Source organism: Brachyhypopomus gauderio, chromosome 11, assembly GCF_052324685.1.
Source record: "Brachyhypopomus gauderio isolate BG-103 chromosome 11, BGAUD_0.2, whole genome shotgun sequence".
In the NCBI taxonomy this organism is placed as follows: domain Eukaryota; kingdom Metazoa; phylum Chordata; class Actinopteri; order Gymnotiformes; family Hypopomidae; genus Brachyhypopomus; species Brachyhypopomus gauderio.
The window spans coordinates 7,361,904-7,384,127 of record NC_135221.1 but is presented as its reverse complement, the minus strand read 5'-3'; the positions used below and the strand labels follow the sequence as shown (position 1 = coordinate 7,384,127).

General features: G+C 43.1%; 3 protein-coding genes across 15 annotated transcripts in view; all 3 read right to left on the bottom strand.

The window, feature by feature from the left end:
• The window catches only part of celsr1b (cadherin EGF LAG seven-pass G-type receptor 1b), a 43,324-nt gene extending 33,426 nt beyond the window's left edge, over positions 1-9,898 (bottom strand). For both annotated transcript variants that reach the window (XM_077021536.1, XM_077021537.1), the window contains exon 1: positions 6,238-9,898. In XM_077021536.1, the coding sequence (XP_076877651.1) occupies positions 6,238-9,742 (3,505 nt within the window). In that variant the 5' untranslated portion in view covers positions 9,743-9,898. The remainder of the gene's footprint in view (positions 1-6,237) is intronic.
• Positions 9,899-10,351: 453 nt separating this feature from the next.
• Positions 10,352-14,547, bottom strand: LOC143526835 (E3 ubiquitin-protein ligase Hakai). 2 transcript variants are annotated; one of them, XM_077021534.1, is made up of 6 exons: positions 14,440-14,547; positions 13,399-13,566; positions 13,074-13,174; positions 12,877-12,960; positions 12,574-12,647; positions 10,352-12,332 (listed from the first exon to the last, which is right to left on the bottom strand). In XM_077021534.1, the coding sequence occupies exons 1-6, from the start codon at positions 14,450-14,452 to the stop codon at positions 11,312-11,314; spliced, it is 1,461 nt and encodes a 486-aa protein (XP_076877649.1). In that variant the 5' UTR covers positions 14,453-14,547; the 3' UTR covers positions 10,352-11,311. The 2 variants fall into 2 exon arrangements, with proteins under 2 accessions (XP_076877649.1, XP_076877650.1); XM_077021535.1 differs by having other exon boundaries at positions 10,352-12,317.
• A 242-nt stretch (positions 14,548-14,789) lies between these two features.
• Positions 14,790-21,673, bottom strand: LOC143526834 (protein FAM3C). Of its 11 annotated transcripts, none has more exons than XM_077021530.1 (10): positions 21,579-21,673; positions 21,402-21,466; positions 21,262-21,300; positions 20,862-20,904; positions 16,209-16,329; positions 16,031-16,089; positions 15,807-15,857; positions 15,578-15,662; positions 15,332-15,458; positions 14,790-15,215 (listed from the first exon to the last, which is right to left on the bottom strand). In XM_077021530.1, the coding sequence occupies exons 2-10, from the start codon at positions 21,411-21,413 to the stop codon at positions 15,087-15,089; spliced, it is 666 nt and encodes a 221-aa protein (XP_076877645.1). In that variant the 5' UTR covers positions 21,414-21,466; positions 21,579-21,673; the 3' UTR covers positions 14,790-15,086. The 11 variants fall into 11 exon arrangements, with proteins under 11 accessions (XP_076877645.1, XP_076877646.1, XP_076877647.1 ...); XM_077021531.1 differs by having other exon boundaries at positions 21,402-21,492; positions 21,622-21,672; XM_077021525.1 differs by having other exon boundaries at positions 14,791-15,215; positions 20,862-20,966.
• Between the last annotated feature and the right edge of the window lie 551 nt (positions 21,674-22,224).

The following is a 22,224-nucleotide window of genomic DNA, read 5'->3' as shown; positions in this document are numbered from 1 at the left end:
TTTGAAATGCCATGAACCACACATTTCCTTCCAACTTACAGTAAATGATATACAGTTGCATCAGCTAAAGTAGTCCTGCACTACTTTAGTGGTGCACAGTAAATGATATACAGTTGCATCAGCTAAAGTAGTCCTGCACTACTTTAGTGGTAAAGTAAGTGCACAGTAGCTTTGATGCAGCACGTTTTCTGAGTAATGAGCTGCACATTACAGTCCACCCCTCTGCCTTATAAATTCTGTAGTCATTTTGCTGTACATCAAGTGGTAACACCCCCCCCCCCCCCCCCCCCCCATCAGTGAAAGTGAACAGAAATCCAGTCAGACATAACACAACACTGAGTAACTTGGCAGACATATGTCTGCTAACTGTATAATACATTAAATACCCAGAGGAGAAAGACTGTAGAAGTGCATTAGCACTACATGAACATGATGACTCCCCCCCCTCTACACAGCTGTGAGACTGTCCTTTCACTCTGATGTCAGCTTCAAGTGCCTTTAGAACATCAAAGTCCTATGGGACTCGTACGACGACAGCGATATCCCAAACTACCCAAGGATGGATTTCGATCTGGAAGTGAAAGATCTGCTTATATTGGAACTTCATCTCCATGGTTGTTCCTTTCCTCCTTTCACACTGCTCAGTCACACACCTCTGATCTTCATCACACTGGTGCACACACACGGCACACCTCATCAGGAGCACACAGAACACACTCACTCCGGCCACTGTGAAACACACTCATCACATCATCACAACATATACAGCGGGCTGACTCAGTGGGCTATTCTGTGCATTCCCAGTGGGTGTCAGTCAGTCACACAGAACAGAATCTTTCAGCACTGGCTCCCAAGACGACGCAGAACCGCAAAAAGGACAAAGCGAGAATCAAAACAGTAGCCTGTAAATAGACATGACCAACAGTGCTTCAAAACACGCCTGCGTTTCCCTGGGCAACTGGGACTCATTGGTGGGTGAACATCTATATATTCATGTAGGAAAAAAATGGACTGAACTTAAGGAAATGAGACAACCTGACAACTGACAAATGCTGTGAACACACACACACACACACACACACACACACACACACACACACACACACACACACACACACACACACACACACACACACACACACACCTCAGTATATACACTAATTCATATTTAATTGACTCTTAGATAAATGCCTAAGAGTGATCTACACCATCAAGAAACAAAATCTACAGATGCCAAGACCTGATGAGAAGTTATATGACAAGCCAAGACCAGCTAACTAATGCCAGGACACATGTCCCTGTCCTGTGCCAGCAGTCAGGACACCACGGTTGAGAGTGGACATAAACATGTGTGGCTGTGGTCCAGTTGGCCTTCACAATACAGCGAGGTTAGAGGAGTTGGGGCCGTCAGCGAGCAATGCAGCGCGGGGGGCTCAAAACAAACCTCGGAAACTCAGTCAGTTTAAAAGAGGATGGACCTGCTTAGATTGGCAGAGACCGGAGACAGAACCAGCTCCCTCACTGCATGCCAAACGTATGATGAAAGGAACTTTTGGATTGATCAAATACTGGCTGTGATCTGACCATTCGGCACAAAGCGTCTATAAATGGGTACAAACAGTTTAAAGAGTTTTCTGTAAATACTCCTGTATCATCTTGTTAGCTATATCAGAACTCTGCCATGAAGTCCTCTCTCATGTGAGCTAATTCTCCAAGTTCTGTTGGGCGGACTCACATCAGTCATGTTTCTCTTGGTCCTCTCTCTTGTGTCCACACATGGGTCACATACATTTTTCAGGTGCATTAAAGCTTCATTTTTTTTCTTGACATGGCTTTTGTGGAATATGTTCAAACTCACTCAAATAAATATTTTAAACAAGAGCTCCTCCAGCAGAGGCACCTCATAACAGTGGCCACACCACTCCACACGGACCTCACTCCACACAGACCTCATGAACTGCTCATAGATCTTGTTAACGGCAGCAGTGGCAGACCTGACTGTGGTCCTCAGCTCGTCCTGTGAGGAACTAGAGCAGGATCAGTCCTCTGGGGGACTTGTCCTGCTGTAAAACCACCATCATTCCAAGGCTACGGTAATGGGAAGGAAGCAGTATTTATGTTTGTAACAAATTTCTGAAATTGCTAGATCTAATTTAGCTGATTTAGTCAATTAGCCTATTGCTGAAAAATGATTAAATTCCTTGCCATGTTTTCCAGGTGACTGTTTTGAGTATCAATTGTAAAAACTTGAAAAACTTTAGGTTGGAGGCTCTATTAGTACTTTATTCAAGATTTAGTCTGTGGACTGCATGGGAACTAATACTGGCTGGAGGATCAGGTCAAACTAAATGCATTTCTTAGCATTCATCTGAACATGCAGCGCTGGTGTCTGATGTGCTTCTCTGTGGAATTAAAATGACAGAAAACACCCTCAGCATTAAAGTAATGTAGTATTCATCCTTTGGTTCCTTCAGGTTGATGTTCTAGAAGTGGAATGTGGAGAACAGAAGCCCGTTGGCCTGTGTAGTGGTGCAGGCCGTAAAGAGACCCTCCAAAGACCCTCTCCACAATGGCAACACGTTTTATTTAATGAAAGAAATTAAGAATAGCCATAGAACAATGGTTAGATGGCATTTAAGCCAAGTTCTGACAGATCGGTGGCAACCATGGGTTCAGCCTTGGGCTAATCTTACACACACGCATGCACGCACGCACACACACACACGCACACATGGAAGGAAAATGGTGTGTTTTCCACGCAGTGTGTGTATGCATCCTATGACCAAATGTGCACGTATAGGTAAAGGCTGTCTGGTAGAAGGAGGATGGTCACCTGATCAGTGCCCAACTCCAGATCTGCCCACGCAGACAGCAAGGAGATACAAACACTCGCGCCATTCAGCCCTCCTCTTCCTTCAAGTTCTCAACACACAAACAGCTTTGTCTTCCGTGACAGAAATCTGCATGGGGACAATGGCTCCCCCCGTCCCTGTGTAAGAAACCCCCTTTTGCCTCCATCTCAACCCCCCTCCCTTCTCATCCCTCTTCACAAAAGAGGCCCGTGCTCAAAACCCCCCCGCACCCCCCCCCACAGAATGCCTGAGAGCTTCACAATACTCGGTCACCATGCCAACACCAAACAGGAGCCAGAACTTCTCAAATTCTCCTCGTCAAGCTGCCTTCAGATGACAGAGGGACAACCACAGAGCGAACCAAGGGGGATGCTCTGGGTCCATTACCCAGCAGCCCAGCGGAGGAACGGCTTACTAAACTGAAGTCTGGCACCTACTGGCATCCAACAGGGGGTTAAACTGGCCTGATGCTGACGAAGGGTTTGACTGCTACAGGATCTTTCAGTCCTTAAAGTAACTGACAGCAAAAGACAACAAACCAGGACCAAATAATTCAGTGTAAAATATTAGACTTTTAAAAAACTATGATAAGGAAAATAAATGCACACATGTCTTAAGACACGTGCTTTACATCAGCAAGCAAATAAATGAGTAGTTAAAACCTGACCACCACACAAAATAAATACATCAATAGGCCACCAGAAATGAAAAGGCTAGCAACAGTAAAAGGTGAGCCATCTCCAACAAAACACAAACCTCAGCAGAAAAATGAAGCACAGATGTTCAGTCAGATATACAGCCCAAAAATGCAGCATTCAAGATAAGCCTCATGCAGTCACTCCCCCTCTACTGGTACGTGCAGTTTACAGCCCTGAGTGGAAGAGACAGAGAGTGAAATCATCACCAGTTAAGTTACCAGAAGCACTCTTTGCATGGGGTCACTAAGTGCACTGTGTGTGTGTGTGTGTGTGTGTGTGTGTGTGTGTGTGTGTGTGTGTGTGTGTGTGTGTGTGTGCCGGAGATTAAAACTAAGAAAATGCATTCACAGTCCTTAATATCTTTAATGTTAAAGGACTTCTGGGCTCACTGCACAGGTTTAGGGATCACCACTCTAGAGATGCACCAGGTGTGAGATCACTAGGTGTGAGATCAGACCAGCGGCCCATCTGCACTGACTGGAACCAGCACCACCCTCTCTCACCTCTCTCTCCTCAGCACCCTTTCTCTGCATGGGAACACTTCAGCCGAGGCCCTCGCAGCTACAGGCGAACAAAAACGAAGGCCCGGATGGCAACGGCCGACTGGTCCGAGAACGTCCATGGATGTGGGCAGGAGGATTACCATGACAATGTCCACCGCGTGTTTTCAGTTCTTGAGAAAGAGGGACACCATCACCAAGCAACCATCAAACACCATCCCGAAGACACGTTCCACTCTGCATATTAACCATTTTACTTTATTACACTTTAGATTTTATAGTACACACTACGCAGCGATGTGGCGCCCCGTGCTGTAGCGTGCAGCCGGGAACAGAGAGGTGACCTACATGTGCACTGGAACCGCTCTGGTTCTGCCAGCTCACGGGTCAGAACAGCGAGGGCTGAAACGCATACTCAGAGAGAATGTGAAACAAGTGCCCATTTATGATAAGGAGACATCCTCCTTTTTTCTAATGTCACTTTTGATTCGCTGTAAAAGGCAAGCAGCTGCCACAGTACTCAAATATAGTATTTAATATAGCAGTGTTAATGCTATGTGCAGCTATCAGGAGAGTTACTGCCTTAACGCGCTAGGTTCAGTTCATGACTTCACAATCAAACTCCTTGACTTTAAATTAACTGAAGCCATTAACAGTAGAAATGGACACTGCTACAATTAATTTAGTACTTAAATTTAATTTGTTCAAATGTGCATATTAAACTAATTGGTTCATGATATTACAATCAACACAACTGTGTTCTAGGTGTGGGACACTCGTGGTCTAGTGTAAGTGTTCTAGGTGTGGGACACTCGTGGTCTAGTGTAAGTGTTCTAGGTGTGGGACACTCGTGGTCTAGTGTAAGTGTTCTAGGTGTGGGACACTCGTGGTCTAGTGTAAGTGTTCTAGGTGTGGGACACTTGTGGTCTAGTGTAAGTGGTTGGTTAAGAACACTTATGGTCAAATGTAAGTGACAGGAGTAGAATATTAACCTCAGGACTGGAAGCTACTCAGTCTGTGTCCTCTCTCCTCACAACACTGGACTGCATAAATAGCAAAAGGCATGTTTGTCTGTGCTAAGTAGTGGCGCATGCTTTGGCCAATTTCCTCAAATCACATAAAAGGTGGCAGCCGGTCCACGACACATTCACACAGATCCAAAGACACAGGCCGCAGCTCACAATGGGAACCATGTGGCCATAGTGGGCCCTACACACGAGACCTGTCTGTACTAATGATCAGAAACAATTCCTGATCATCACAGAGCAGCATTTACCAGCATTGGCATATGGTCAACACAGCCTCATAGCTTCAAACAAATACTCAAGAATGTGATTAAAGCTCCAGTCAGCAGTTCTAACCAGCCCAGGGACAGTATGTGTGGAAGTGGGGTTTGTGAAAGCACGAAACACGAAAATTATTTCAGTCAGTCAATGCTGAAATAAGGCTCAGTATGACCACAACTCTCACTGTGGTTTAATTACGTTGCAGTCAATCATAAATCTGCACACGGAAGGCCAAAAAGCTGCAATAAATGACGCTACCAAAGCATGCTAATTGTTACCATGGACACATTCACTTGGGCTTGGTAATAATTTTTTTGAGTAAGACAAGAGGGGGTAATGCTGGAAAAAATATTAAATGAGAAAGGACATGAAGAGGCTGGCACATATCCCTTTATCAGACAGATGAAAAGATACATTCTGGCATAAATTCCATCCGTATGCTTATCTGATCTTTTGCTGATGTTTAAGCACAACAAAAATTGTACACAACTGCATTTTCCTGCAAATGATCGTATGCATCTAAAGTCATAAATCTAATCATGTACAGAAGAAAAGTAATTTTATTTTTGGTATCTTAATTTGTGAATCACAGGTTAAATACATCATAAAAAGGCAACTAGGAAGCAATGAAAGTGAATACAACAACAAGAAGTTTCTTCTATTTCTGCTAATCACAGCAGGTTAAACTCACAAGCACTGACTCATCTCAGCTGGCATTAAACATCACCAACCAACTGAAATTGACCTGAATTTAGCCAAAAACAGGATGTGTAGCAGAAGGATTGATATATAACTGAATTCATACTGGATTTAAAACATTAAAGCAATTCTCTATTACTTTATAAAGTAATACTCTCTCATAAATTGTATATGGCAACTCCAGAAGGCTTAAGAGTCCTACCTGTCACAGTGACTCGCATGGTGGCTTCCAGCGGTCTGTTGGTGTCCAGATCTTGGCTAAGCTTCAGCTCTCCTGTGTCTTGGTTCAGAATCAGCAAATGGAGTTCGTTGCCCTCCACAAAAGAGTAGACAAGCTTATCGGACACATCTGGATCACGGGCCGGCACCTTCCCAATGACGTCCAGAGGGAAACTGTTGGACTTGTTAGTCACGTAGTTGTTAAAAATGATCTCAAAATCCTGCAAAACTGGATGGTTGTCGTTCACATCCACAAGGCGAACGTGTACAGTGGCCCTACTGACCAGCGGGGCAGACGTGGCCTGGACTACAATCACATACTCCATTTTAGCCTCATAGTCCAGGTCAGTGAGAGCAATCAGATCCCCACTGAAGATGTCCAATTGGAAGACCTCAGGAACATTACCCTCCACAATCTGGTACAAGATCTGGGCATTGGTTCCCTCATCAGGATCTGTGGCACTCACGCGAGCCAGCGTGGAGCCCACAGCACTGTTCTCCTTCACGTAGATAAACAATTCATCCTTCTCAAACACAGGGGCGTTGTCATTAATGTCTAGCACAGTCACTTGAACATCCACTGCTGCTTTAAGAGGGGGAACTCCTTTGTCCACCGCAAAAGCCTTGAGATTGTACGTGGCCACATTCTCCCTATCCAGCTTCCTGGCTGTTCTGATTATCCCGGAGTTAGCCTCAATAAAGAAATCACCCTCACCATCATCACCTCCCTGAAATGTATAACTCACTCTGCCATTGGACCCTGAATCTCTGTCTGATGCAGCAACCTGAAGTACGCTCATGTACACAGGTGCGTCTTCAACCACAGTGCCTCGGTAGATGTCTCTCACAAACTGGGGTGCATTGTCATTGGCGTCGAGGACTATGATCTCCACATAAGTCGTATCGGACTTCTGTGGGACGCCGTTGTCCCGCGCAATGATGGCCAGTGTGTAAGAGGCTTGGTCTTCATAGTCGATCTGTATCTGAGTGGTGATGGCACCCGTGTCAGGGTTGATCCTGAACTGCGGGACGTTATCCTCCATTATGTAAGTAATGCGGGCGTTCTCGCCGGTGTCCTCGTCCGTTGCACTGATCACCACTACAGTTGACCCTACAGGCCTTTCTTCGCTCAGCGACACCTGGTAGTTGGCACTCTGAAACACAGGCCGGTGGGTATTGGTGTCTGTGACGTTGATGACCACCTGCGCCGTGTCAAAGCGCATGCCGTCGGAGGCCGTCACCGTGAGGACGTACTGCCGCTCCTGTTTGTAGTCCAGAGGTAAGGCTAGAGTGATGAGCCCACCACCGCTCTGGCTGGTGATGGCGAAACGATTGCGCGTGTTGCCGCTGGATATCTGATAGGCTACCACACTGTGGGCATCCCTATCAACGGCCGTGACCGTGAGCACGCCGACTCCCACGGCCGCGTCCTCGTTTATCTTTAGGTTGTAGTTTGTGTGTGTGAACGCGGGGGCGTTGTCATTCACATCCAACACAGTCACGCCCACACTTGCTGAGGAAGACATCACAGGAACCCCGTGGTCCACCACCTCGATGCCAAAAGTGTAAAACTCTGTGGTCTCTCTGTCCAGCTCTCTGCTGACTGTAATCCAGCCTGTGCTGTTGTTGATGACAAAGGGAAAGCCGGGTGACAGGTCCGTCAGGCTGTACTCCAGGTGAGCATTGTCCCCTGAATCAGCATCAATGGCTTGAACGTGAATCACTGAGTGACCGACAGGGACGTTCTCCAGCACTGAGGCTTGAAAAGGAGTGCTGACAAACATAGGGGCATTATCGTTCACGTCGACCACCTGCACCGTGACCATACCCGTGTTGTTAATGAGGGGCGGCCTACCGCCATCTTGCGCTTTAACACGCAAATTATACTCCCTGATCATCTCATAGTCCAGAGGGCTGATGACATCAATGACACCTGTGGGGCTGTGAATGTAGAACTGGCCTTTCACGTTCCCACTTATGATGCTGTAATGTACTTTGGCGTTATTGCCGGCATCTTTGTCTGTGGCCTTCACCTGAGCTACTTTTGAGTTGACGGCTATATTCTCAAGAACCTGGACGACATATCTTTTCTCACTGAACTGAGGGTAGTTGTCATTCTCATCCTCCACAGTTATGTGCACAGTCGCCGTAGCACTTAGTGGACCAGGCTCTTTTCCTTGGTCATTAGCCTCCACTAACAGTTGGTACTGAGACTGAACTTCTCTGTCTGGGCAAATTCTGATTTTAACCAAGCCGTTCCGTGGATCAATTTCGAATCCCGAATTGACTTCGCCTTCATTCACAATCCTGTAGATCATGTTGGCATTTGATGGCGCATCTCCGTCAATAGCCCGAATTGTCATCACTTCAAAACCTTCCTCCACATTTTCTCGAATACTAACTCTATATTCGGTTTGTTCAAACACTGGCCTGTGGTCATTCCTGTCACTGACCGTGATTGTGAGATACGCTGTTGCAGACCTCTTTGGGGTCCCTTTGTCAGTGGCCATAACTTTGAAGATGTGCGTGTCTTTAGTTTCCCTGTCTAAACCCTGCAGAGTTGTAATTCCACCGGTCTCAGGATTTATTTGAAAATAATCGTTAGACCTGCTGTCAAAAATAGCGTCCATGTCATACTCCACCTTCCCCGCATCACCGTGGTCTGGGTCGGAGGCTTTGAGCGTGATGACCCGGGTGGCCGGCGGCTCGTTCTCAGGTACGGACACCTGGTAATTGGGCAGCTGAAACTGTGGAGGTGAATTCACGTTTCTTTTTTTACGTTTAACCCACGGGTCTCGCAACCACCGTTCACTCTTCACTGACAAACCCTGACTGGCTTTTAGACTAAACTGCAAGTTAACTTGCAGAAATATTACGCCGTGTCGAGAACTGGGTACCGTGCAGAGTAAATGTGCATCTCGGGGCAAACATTGTTCAGTGTGTGAGGCTGATTTGTCTTCTTCTCTCTGATCGATCTCCTTGCAAGTCGATCGGAGCATTTGCGATTCGCGTGTAAACACTGGTAAATGTTCATATATGCTTATAGGTAACATACTCGAGGTTAGGCACGCCCCGTATCCAGAATGGAGATAAATTAATGCGTCTAGTTTGTGCTTTAGATTCTTTCTTTTGTATTTGATAAAGCAGTTCTGGCCATGTACGAACGCATTGAAATGAATCAGTACAAAGTTTTCAGATAATGATGATGAAACTCGTAAAGACAGTGGTAATGGGTGTCTCATTAAACGTGAACAGTCCACTTTACGAGCGAGATATACTACTCCATCACTTCTCTCAATCTTGATGTAGTGTCTGATTGATTTTGGTGTAAGTCTTCTGTCAACTTTGTAGTGCCATCCTGGTCCAAGAGAAATATTTACTAGCGTTGCTCCAGGCTGAAGTGTTTCCGAAAAGTGTAAATCGAGGCATCCATACATTGGTAGGCGAAAAAGTATTCCAAACCAAATCCATTTCACTAGTAAATCCATGGCTCATAACATCTCAGCCAGAAACGGTGCCCAAAAGTATCCAAACTGTGCAAAAGCCTAAATGTGTGAACGGTTAAAATCCATGTGTATTCCAAAAGTCCATGGGTTTCACCATGCTTGTCCTTATAACTGGACGCCGGAGGGTGCACAGCCGCACTCCTGCTCTGATAAGTTTTAATGGGTAAAATGGCTCCGCCTCCTTTCAGTCATTTGCATGGAGCGGCGCGCGTGCGAGGATGAAGTCAGCGCAAGCCGCAGCCTGGCGCGTTTACTGTCCAGGTTAGTTTATATGAAATGTAAAATAAAATTTTAAAAGTGCATAAGCATTCACATTACCACGTCTGCGAGCACGCCTGTATTTTTTGCTTGCAAATTAGGTTTCTAATGTCATTACCGAGATATATGTCTATGCAAAACAATTCGTTTCTAAGCATATGGTTAGTTTTTATTGTATTAATTAGTCTACTGGTAGACGAGTGGGCCCTGCCTTAAAGGGGCAACATCTCTACAACTCCTTTCTTTCCACTTTATTTTCAAGGAAAGATCATTACCGTTGTCTAAAATAAGAGCGTATATTTGAAAAGAAAGTTTTACGAAAATACTTTTTTAACATTCCTTTTTATTGTGTAGTCAAATTGTTTTGGTAGTGTTAGTACTCAGTTCCATTCACTTTCCCAGATAAATACATTTCATACAGATAAAGAGCATAAATAGCATACAAATTAATTACAATGTTGTAGTCCAAAATGTACGTATGAAGTTTGTGTGCGAGATAGTGGAATGAATATATTGCGAGCAGCACCCCCCTGTGGACAAAGAAAACCAGCACCAGTGTAAGAACACAACACATCTCTCCTCAAGCCAGGCCAAACCAATCGATTCTTCACACCTTCATACGTCTGAATGAACTCACTAGCTAATTAACAAATCTCTCATCAGCATGGTAATTAAAATGAGCGTTAATGTGGCCTAATACACAGTCTGAAGATGTGATTTAACATCTGGTAGGGTATAGTAACATATTCAACTACATTCACACTCTTCACATCAATCATAGATCCATTATTTAAAATGTCTCAATATTTTGGTCCTGAAGAAGAGTAAATGCTTACAAATTTAGACAAGTACATTTTACTCCTTCATGTGGTAATTAAAAGAAGCTAAAAAACGGATGAGTGTCACAACCGAGCAAAAAGGCGACTTAACTGGTGAAAAAGAACAATACAACACAGTGGTAAACATGGACATTTATCTGTTGGAAGTGTCATTTATTGCAGTCAATAGGTACAAGATATTTCTTTAAATGTTTAAAATGTTATGTGTTAAGAAAACCATTCAAGCTAAAATATGACTGCAGTGCACCATTCTTTCTTGTCTTTCAAACTTAGAATTACACATTTATTCCTTATCTGTTATAAGACAAAATACCCAATAAGCTTACAAAACACTAACATGTGAATCATGTCATTACAGGCACACATACACACAGCTCAACCTGTGAACTGACACGAGTTCAATTATCAGTGATATTGTCATTTCAAACTGTCTTAAACGGACACAAGCCAAGTGTTATTGGTAGTATGGTCTATACCGGGCCTGTTCTGGGTGGTGGGGCATCTGACCTTGGGGTGGAGGTCCCTGCATGCGAGGGGGATGAGGGCCTCGTGGAGCAGGCCACATGCCTGGGCTCAAACCCCCAGGCTGAGTAAAGGGTGGGCTGAGGGTGCCCTGGTCCTGTGGCATGGAGTTAGGGTTATAGTGATGAGGTGGTGGTCCGCTAACTGGTGGACCCCCGTGTTGAGGGAGAGGACCAGGCAGAGGGTGGTTCATGAACGGGGGCAGTTGGTTAATGATGTGTCCAGGTGGAGGGGTGATAGGAGGGGGCGCAGTGGACATTGGAGGCGCTTGGTTGTAGACCATGTGGGGAGCGGCGGAGGCCTGGGGGGGGTGCTGCATGGGGTGGCTAAGAGGGGGAGGTGGAGGCGGGGGAGGCCCGTAATGCTGCTGCTGAGGTGGGGGCATGATGTGGTGAGGATGGGACACCACAGACTGGCCTGGGTAGTCCCCGGGGTGGTGGTGTGGAGGTGGCCCGGGGGGAGTCTGTGGGAGAGCCTCACGTGGAGACGGGCCGCTGCTCCCAGAGTCATCCTGGATGGGCACAGTGATGAGGTTACTGTGCTTGCGCGTGGTGACGGTGGCTATGCGGAACGTCTCCGGCGGGAGGGCTCGAGACGAAGGCCCCAGGTCAGTGGCGGAAGGCGAGGCAGGGGGCGGCTGGCCATAGGGCTCGTGAGCCTGCAGTGGGGGAGGGATCAGCGAGTGGGCCTTGGGCAGGTGAGGCGGCGGCGGCAAGCGGAAGCGGTCTGGTGGGTCGGAGTTCGGGGTGGGAGTCGGTGCCGGGTGGACAGGCTCGGGCCGCGGGCCTCCGGGCTTCCCCGACCTCATGTGGCGGTGGTTGATGTGGGCCTGCAGGTCCCGCTGAGAGAGGTAGGTGCGCTTGCAGCCCTGCACGATGCTGCACATGAAGAGAGAGCCACGCTGACACTGCTCGATGCGCTGGACCGCGTCTGTGCAGCTGTACAGGGAGAAACTGAACTTAGAATTTAGTACAGGAAGTGGAAATGATACACAATCATGCAGTTCTTAACACTAATATTTTATGGCTAAATATCTACACATTAAATTAGCAATGTAAAACAATGAAAATCTATTTTTGTTTTTACAATAAAAGAACGATGTAGGAGAGCAACAATAGTTCACTATATACATAAATAGCAGCATGTTGGTTTAAACACAGCAGTTATTTGAATTAGCTCCAGGAAAAGACTTACCCTGGACACATCTTGTCACTTTTCTTCTCATAAAGCACAGCACAGTCGTAGCAAAATACATGCTTGCAGGGAATCTGTTTAAACATAACAGAGGTACCAATATTTAAAATCAGCAGAACTCATTGAAGCTGAGAAGATTAATTTTTAAATGATATGAGAAAAAAAGTACAGTTATACAAATCCAGTTATTTTTACACTTAAAAGATAAATGAGATGAGAAAACTAAATGCAAATCATTAAAGAAAAAAACAGCAACTGGTGTTAATACACAGTACAGTCTTGAAACAAACAAAACATTTTTACCATTCGTCCATATATCTTTATGGGCAGGCCGCATTTGTCACAGAAATGAACCGGAGTTTCATCCCTCTCTCCAACCAAGTTCAGCTGTGAAAATAGAAATGATTCAGTTACAAAAAAAAGCCTAAATGATGAACAGAGAGGTCAGTATGCTGTTGCAGTAAGAAGATAATCATGGCATTCCCAGGACCAACAAGTACCTTGTAGTCCCAAAATAAAGGATGGGGAAACCTCCTCTGGCTTCCATAGGCATCTCCAGATTTGCACTCAAACCTCTCCTCTTTCTTGCAGATGAAAGGCTCTAGAAGTCACAGAAGTCCAAATACTTTAGATGCTGAAATCTCATGACACATTTACAGAAAAAGCTAAAGTCTGAATGAAATGCTTATAGATAATTAAATATCTTACTGAAACCAACTTGTGATCAGACATGTGGACATGCTATAGTAACAGGAGTATCTCAAGAATAATAGGCAGGCAATGATTCTGTACTACTTTACGTTCATGTATGTACATAATGTCTACCTTCATCACTTTGACCATTGGAGGGCAGTCGGGGAGTGGGTCGCTGCGCCCGGACAATGGGCTTGCTTCTCACAGGCTGTTTGGACAGTAACTTGATGGGAATCCTCCGGCGAACATCAGGACCTCCAAGAGTCCCTGAGCTATCGGTTCCCTGAAGATCATTGTCCACTGTACACACACATGCATCACACGGGCAACACGGTTCTGGGTCACTAATAGAGCTAACTGCATAATTCTGATCAGGACAGGAAATGAAAAACACAATTACCCCATGTGAAGAATTAACTGGCTTTTTTTGCACATTAAATGTTAAAGCCTGAGCTGAATATTGATTAACAAAGAATGAAAAAATAAAAATAAGAAACGCCCAAATCGAGTGTGTGCTCTTCTCACAGTTAAACACTTGAATAATGTTTCCTACATATTAACTTGGAACCCAAATAGTAATATTTCACTTGGAAATCAACAAGATAATATTGTTATAATGGTTAACTACAACATGTCACTGCCACTGAACGATGGCAGAAGCTGCGCTAACCAGCTGGTGTCTTGTCCTTTACAGATCTGTTGCTATACTGCTAACTAGTTAGCCATCAAACTAGGTAGAATATCTGGCTGGTTATCCATCTGGGTGCAGGCAAACCACTGGACTAAAAACAACAGATATTATTCAGGGCTTTGCAAATAACTGACAAGACAACCATGTGTGTCACAGTGTTTTCTGAGCAGGTATTAAGAAGTATTCGTCAATAACACATCCTCGTTAGCTAACGTTAGCTGTGCTAACTATGCTAACTACATAGCCTCCCGATGACCTGCACGCGCGAATGGCGCGCGCGTCGCTACTGAGATACAACGGCTAGCTGGCTAGCCAGCATTCGGTACTTAAGATAAAAATTGCTGGGCGTCAAAAACTACAAAGTGAATGTAGCATTCTGGATGCTTCAGACATCAGGTGCAAATTAAACGGGGATATCGGGACAATTTGAAACAAACAACCTTTTAAAGGCAGCTTGATTTATTAGCTTGCTTGTTGCTTACCATTTTGGTCCATGACTTCACGCTTTGCATTCTGGGTCCCTGTCTCTCATCCTAGGTGGGCGGGGCATTTGTCATCATTTTACTACCAGCGTTGTGCATGATGTTAAGCATACCTTCTAGGCATATGTGTTAGGCAGACATCCTAAATTGGTTTAGTTTATTATTTTTTTTACTTTTACCTCGAGTTTATGATAATGCGATATATGCTAAAGACATATAATTTCATTTCGCTTCGTTTAATCTGATTATTACTGAAGTTCCCGAGACTTTATTTAACCCAATACTTACTTACAATTAATTAAAGACAGGGGACTTAATGGCTTTAGTAATGGTTTTAATATTAAACAGGTATAATTTAATTTCTTGATGAAATATTTATTTAAATTGTGTAATTTGTTACAGAAGTTGTTAACAAGCAAAAATAAGATTTTAAAATCTTTTCACTTTCTTGTTATTTAAAAAAGTATATATTTCTAGAGTAAAGAAAAATAACAACAAATATTTCTAATTAACATATAGCATAAATAAATACCAAATTGTGCTACAGAATATTAAAAATGGCAAATACATTACATCAGTACTTTTAATATCCCTCAGACTACCATGTTGAAGTTTAACAAGTCTGCTGCTGATCGTGAGAGAATGGACTACTTCAGCCAAAAAGTGTTAGTAATTAGTTCCAGGCCAGGCTCTTTGCTGTAGGGTATGCAGCCCTGCATTTCGAGCATTTCTGGCCAGTTATCATATTTGTTAAGTGCCTTGTCATTCCTTATATGCTGAAAGAAAAATGATAGGCAATGGATTAGAAATTCTTGAACCTTCTGTTCACAAGTATCGAGCATGTCATGGCATAAAGGGCATGTGCTGCAATGCAGGAATGACTTTAATTTACCTGTTCCAAAGGCTTCATGCTCTTGATTCCTTTTCCTCCCACAAAGACCCAGTTATCTCTGAACCCCAGAACTGATATGTATGAACTGCCAAGCTCACCGATCCGTGTCCTTGCCTCGTCATTAAGTCTGTGACAAAACATCTCTGTTGTATTAGCAGCACATTGAGAGTAAGTTGTACTCTATTGACAACGCACCCCAGGCAGCTCCAAACAGGCATACTGTAGCCTTAGACTCTTATACTAGACCTTGTTGCTGGATCGTCAGAGGATGCCATTAGCACAAATGAGCCATCTTTAATTGTCTTCAGAAATTCTATTAGTGGCTCTACCTCTATGATATAAGGATAAACATATCAGTGAAGCATTTTTAAACTGAAAAGAAAACGTAAATAACAGGTGTAATAATGATGCACTTAGATGGAATTGATAGAAATATGACTTTATATGAAAACATCCTGGATGCTGAGTTATATACCACCATTCCACATGTCAAAGGTAGCTGTACTGATAAGTTCTCCAGTTTGTCCTAAAAATATGAATGAGCAAACAAACTAAAAATCCAGAATGTTGTGCAGTATATTACTCAGTATATCAGTCTGGACAATGCAGACTGAATAGATTTATCAGCACAAAATGCAGAATATTTATAATCTGTTTACATTAAGAATTTTAAACTTAAATTAAATGTACGCTAGTTACCATTAACAACAGCAATGTTAATTCCTTGTCCCCCATTTTTGTTCATTCCATCTATTATCCTGAAAGAAAATGTATTGTAAATAGTATGACATGTAATTAATGTCAATGTTACTTAAAATAGCATATTAATGTAATAATGCAATGTAAATTATTTCTTTCTATAAAAAGAAAAACTTACATTTTTCCATCAGTACAAATTTTTGGGCCTATTAGGTCTGTTGCTCCACTGGAAATCTTAAAGGCCAAATGATCCATAGGGCATGGATCTGGGAGCCCACAGAGAGCATGGACACTGGAAGCTAATGACATTAAATGTAGTATTTAGAGCAGAGGAAATTTTTTGCTGTTTTTCTGTACAAACTATTGTTAGGAATAAATCCTGCAAAGAGAAATGTCGCATATAGTGTAGGATTATAGTCTGATGGTTAACCAATTATAACAAACAGGTGATAATGATTACAAGCTGCAATGGCTGGCTAAGGAAAAGTGCAGCAGATAAAATCAAATCAACATCAAATCATGAAGTGGTCTTCATGGATGAGTTGTGGCCAAAATGCCATACCTTTCATTTGTAAGCAAGGAAAACTGTACTATACTATACTCTACTATACTAAAAACATGGGAACTGGGGAGCAGAAAAATGGCTGCATGTACTCTGGAGTGATGAGACAAAATGTGAAATATTTGGCTGTAGCAAAACGCGGTTTATTTGCACCAGGGCTGGAGGGCAGGAGAATAATGCACATCTGCAGGCAACATTGAAACACGATGGAGGTTCCTTGCAGGTTTATGGGCTACATTTTAGCAAATGGAGTTGGGGACTTGGTCAGGATTAATGATGTCCTCAATGCTGAGAAATATTTATTTATTCTGCAGCATGATAATAACCCCAAACATACAGTCAATGTCGTGAAGTACTATCTTCAATGTAAAGAGGTAGATGAAGTCCTGGAAGAGTTGATATACTCCCCAAAAAACCCTGATCTCAACATTTAGACAGAAGTATTTGAGCAAGCCTACATCCACAGAAGATCTGTTCTCCAAGAAGTTTGCAACAGCCTCCTTGCAAGTAGAAGAACTGATGCTATTTTGAAGGCAAAGAGTGGTCACATCAAATACTGATTTGGTTTAAATTTGTCATTTGTTTAGTATTTCCATATTTGTTTTTGTCGTGTGCTAAAAAACATGAAGTAGTGAAGAATAAACATAACATAAGAATGTTTGATAAGAATGGATTTCTTCAAACTGTAATAAGACTATAAGTTATAGTTGGTAAGAATCTAAAATAACTCACTTCTCAAATAGCTCAGTGCATGTTACAGAATATACCTAACCAACTTTATAAAGTTCCTTGATATAAACGATAGCCTGCTTTGTTAGAGGTTTATCATAAACATGCGCTGCAGATAATACTTTATAGATACTTTAGAGGGAATTGGTGTTAGCATTGTTTACTTTTACCTGATATTAATAATGAGCTCATCTTCTCCACCATAGCAATAACCAAGGAAGACTGTGGCTACATCACTAACCAGATTTATTCGATATTCAACAAAATATAAAACAATAACATAACCATACTAGATTAAAGTAACAATGATAATACCTAATGGAAACAGAAATACTGACGGGTGCAGGTTGTCTCACGGTGCAAGGAAGAAGAAACGAGAAGAAGAGGAAGAGCAAGAGAAGAGAGAAAGAGCCAGAGGAAGAGCAAGAGCGGAAATTGGACTACTGTTGGGACAAGGAGGAGGAGGAGAGGGGCGAAGACGGTTCTGAAGCTGAATGAGAGGTGGCAGAGCAGGAAGGTGGAGGTTAGAATTGGTACATTGAATGTGGGCTCTCTGACAGGTAAAGGGAGAGCAGAGGTGTATAATCCAGGTTCAGAAAGTAAAAGTCTTCACCAGGATTTTGCTCAAGCTTGCTAGATTTTCTAATTAGTGTAATCCAGGTAGAATTAGTGGAATCAACACAATCCAGGAAGCCTGAGCAAAATCCTGGTGAGGACTTTACTTTCTGAACCTGGATTATACACCTCTGAAGGAGAGAGCTAGCTGATGTGATGGAGAGAAGGAAGATAGATATACTGTGTGTAAGATAGATATACAAGTGGAAGGGGAGCAAGGCCAGGAGCATTGGTGGTGGCTTCAAACTCTTCTATCATGGTGTAGACAGGAAGAGAAATGGAGTAGGGATAATCCTGAAGGATGAGTTTAGTAAGAGTGTAGTGGAGGTAAAGAGAGTAAGTGACAGGGTGATCTGTGTAAAGTTAGAGATTGATGGGGTGATGATGAATGTCATCAGTGCTTATGCTCCTCAGGTAAGTTGTGATGGGGAGGAGAAAGAAGAATTCTGGAGAGAGTTAGATGAAGTTGTTTTGCAGGTTCCTAAAGAAGAGAGAGTGGTCATTGGAGCAGATTTAAATGGACATGTTGGTGGAGAGAACAGTGGTGATGAGGAGGTGTTGGGTAGATATGGTGTTAAAGAAAGGAATACGGAAGGATAAATGGTGGTAGATTTTGCTAAAAGTGTAGTTAACACTTACTTTAAGAAAAAGGAAGAGAACAGGGTAACATATAAGAGTGGGAGAAGATGCACACAGGTCGACTATATCCTCTGTAGGAGACGAAACCTGAAAGAGGTTAGTGATTGCAAGGTGTTACCAGGGGAGAGTGTAGCTAAACAGCATAGGATGGTGATATGCAGGATGGTTTTGGAGGTGAAGAAGAGGAAGAGAGTGAGAGCGGAACCTAAGATCAAGTGGTGGAAGTTAAAGGATGAGGACTGTGGTGTAAAATTCAGGGATGAGGTGAGGCAGGTCATGGGTAATGATGGTGGTGTTCTGGATACCTGGGATGAGACTTCAAATGCAGTGAGTGATGTGGCTAGGAAGGTACTTGGTGTGACCTCAGGACAGAGGAAGATAGACAAGGAGCCGTGATGGTGAAATGAGGAAGTTCAAGAAAGGAAAGTGGTTGAGAGGAAAGCAGTTGGCTAAAAAGAATTGGGATTTTCAGCAAGATGAAGAAAGTAGACAGAGGTACAAGGAGATGTGTCGTAAGGCAAAGAGAGCAGTGGCAGAACCTAAAGAGAAGGCATATAGCAAGCTGTATGAGAAGTTGGCCACTAAGGAAGGGCAAAAGGATCTGTACAGATTGGCCTGACAGAGAAACCGTGATGGGCAGGATGTGCAGCAGGTTAGAATGATAAAGGATAAAGATGGAAATGTGTTGTCTGGTGAGGAGAGTGTCTTGGGAAGGTGGAAGGAGTATTTTGAGGAACTGATTAATCAAGATAATGAAAGGGAAAGTAGGTTAGAAGAGGTAGAGGTTGTGAATCAGGAAGTGCCCCAGGTGAGCAAGGAGGAAGTAAGGGCTGCAATTCGGAGAATGAAGTATGGTAAGGCAGTTGGACCAGATGATATTCCAGTGGAGGCATGGAAATGTTTGGGAGAGACAGCAGTGGAGTTTTTGACTGGGTTATTTAATAGGAGTGGAGATGAAGCATAATGGTGCCGATTTTCATGAATAAGCGCGACATTCAGAGCTGTATTAATTACAGGGGAATAAAGTTGATCAGTCACAGCCTGAAAATCCAGGAAAGAGTAGTGGAAGCTAGGCTTAGAGGAGAGGTAGAGATCTGTGAGCAGCAGTATGGTTTCATGCCAGCTAAGTGCACCACAGATGCTCTGTTTGCTTCGAGAGTGTTAATGAAGAAGTATAGGGAAAGACAGAAGGAGTTACATTGTGTGTTTGTTGACTTAGAGAAAGCTTATGATAGAGTACCGAGACAGGAGCTGTGGTATTGTATGAGGAAGTCAGGAGTAGCATAAGAGTATGTTAGGGTGGTGCAGGATATGTATGAGAACAATGTGACAGCAGTGAGATGTGCGGTAGGAATGACAGACGGGTTTAAATTGGGGCTAGGACTACATCAGGGATCAGCCCTGAGTCCCTTCCTGTTCGCAATTGTTATGGACAGACTGACGGCCGAGGTTAGGCAGGAGTCCCCTTGGACTATGATATTTGCTGATGACATTGTGATCTGTAGTGAGAGTAAGGAGCAGGTGGAGGTGAGCTTGGAAAGATGGAGATATGCTTTGGAGAGCAGGGGAATGAAAGTGAGCAGGAGTAAAACAGAGTACATGTGTGTGAATGAGAGGGCAGACGGTGGACAGGTCCAGTTACAAGGAGTTGATTTGGTGAAGTTTGACAAGTTTACCTACTTAGGGTTGAGGGTACAGAGTAATGGAGGAAATGAAAGAGAGGTAAAGAAGAGAGTGCAGGCAGGGTTTTTTGGATGGGGTGATCTGTGATAGAAGGGTGTCGGTAGAATGAAAGGAAAGATCTATAGGACAGTAGTGAGATCTGCTATGTTGTATGGACTGGAGACAGTGGCACTGACGAAGAGGCAGGTGAGGGAGATGGAGGTGTCTGAGATGAAGATGTTGAGATTCTCATTTGGAGTAACGAGGAAGGATAGGATCAGAAATGAGTTTATTAGAGGATCAGCACATGTGGCATATTTTGGAGATAAAGTTAGAGAAGCGAGATTGAGATGGTTTGGATATGTACAGAGGAGGGAGGAGAGGTATATTGGTAGGATGGTCTTGAGGATGGAACTTCCAGGCAAGAGGAGGAGAGGTAGAGCTAAGAGGAGGTTTATGGATGCAGTGGTAGAGGCTATGAGAGTGGCTGGTGTGTTAGTGGAGGACACTCAGGACAGGGCCAGATGGAGGAGTTTGATCTGCTGTGGTGACCCCTAAATGGGAATTGCCGAAAGAAGAAGAAGATGATGATGAATTTATATATGCCACATTCTTAATACTCACCTATTACATTGTCTCCTTCAAATCCTGGATTTATTTTTATGATCTTGAAAATTAGAGTTATTAATAATAAGAAGGCAGATACCATAACAAATGATTTCAATATTCCTGGGAAAACAGTAGAATATATGTATTACATGCAATACTATTAGTAACTAGTAGTAGAATTAATATTTAATACTATAGCAACTGAATAATAATAATGACGATGATAATGATGTGAATAAATTATACTTGCATAACATATTGCAGGAATATTGCATAACATTACACACTCTGATACTGTTTAGTTACATATACAGTAATAGTTTTTTCTAGTATGCGGAACATCTTTATTGGCATAGGTTCCCTAAAGAAGGATCATAAGGACACAACCTGTTAATGTGGGCTAATGAGAACTTACTGTTTTTTCTCTGTTTCTTATGTGCCATAAGGGGCCCCACTGAAAATAAAAGCTTCAACATAAATCTGCAAATCTTACCAATGAAATTAAATATACCACAACATAAAGTGACAAAAAGTGTGTGAATCTGAGTAACCAACCTGTGCGTACATAGATCATGTTCTTCTCTTCAGATTCTCTTCTCTTCTCCTCTTCCTGGCTGATTCTGTGGAATCAGATTACCCACAGACTCTGAGAAAAAAAGATGCCAACGACACACAAAAAAATCAAAATAATTGAATCAAACAAGATATTTCTCAATTCTATTTTGTTATTACTTCAATTTTTGGTAACTCTTTAAAAGTATGTCATCTGCAAAACCTTGTAGTCCTCCTTTTGATGGTCAAACTCTGCAAATAAACTGGTTTCTTCCACCCACACACACACGACTTGTTAGACAACATGATCAAATTCTTATCCCGCCCATTCCGTGTGTAACCATGTCGGACTTTCTTCCATATGTGAAGCTCTGTAAACTGTGTTAGCATTCTCAATCATTAGCATGCAGCTCAGCTGGATCTCATAGCTGAGTATCAGCAACAGTGAATTTGTGCACTTGTGGGTGAAGGCTTGCTGGTACCTTACAAGTTGTATAGAATGGCTAAAGGTCTTGTGTCCAATAAAATGCAGTGGGTTAGCAATATAAGAGCCTCTAACTGCAAGCACTAGTTTTCACCATTGGGGGAGGATACAGACCATACAGCCCGAAGTCCCATTTATGATATTGCTTACATAATTTTCTCTCCACAGTGTAGGTTTCCCAAAAGTATTGTTACACAAACTATTAAATGGTAGAGGGGGAATCACACAAAACTCTCACTATCTATCATTTATGATGATCTTAGTTTTTTTTTATTACACTTTTTGTCTTTTAATCAATTTGTTCAAACACACCTGAAGAGGAAAGTGATGGCACAGAGCAGT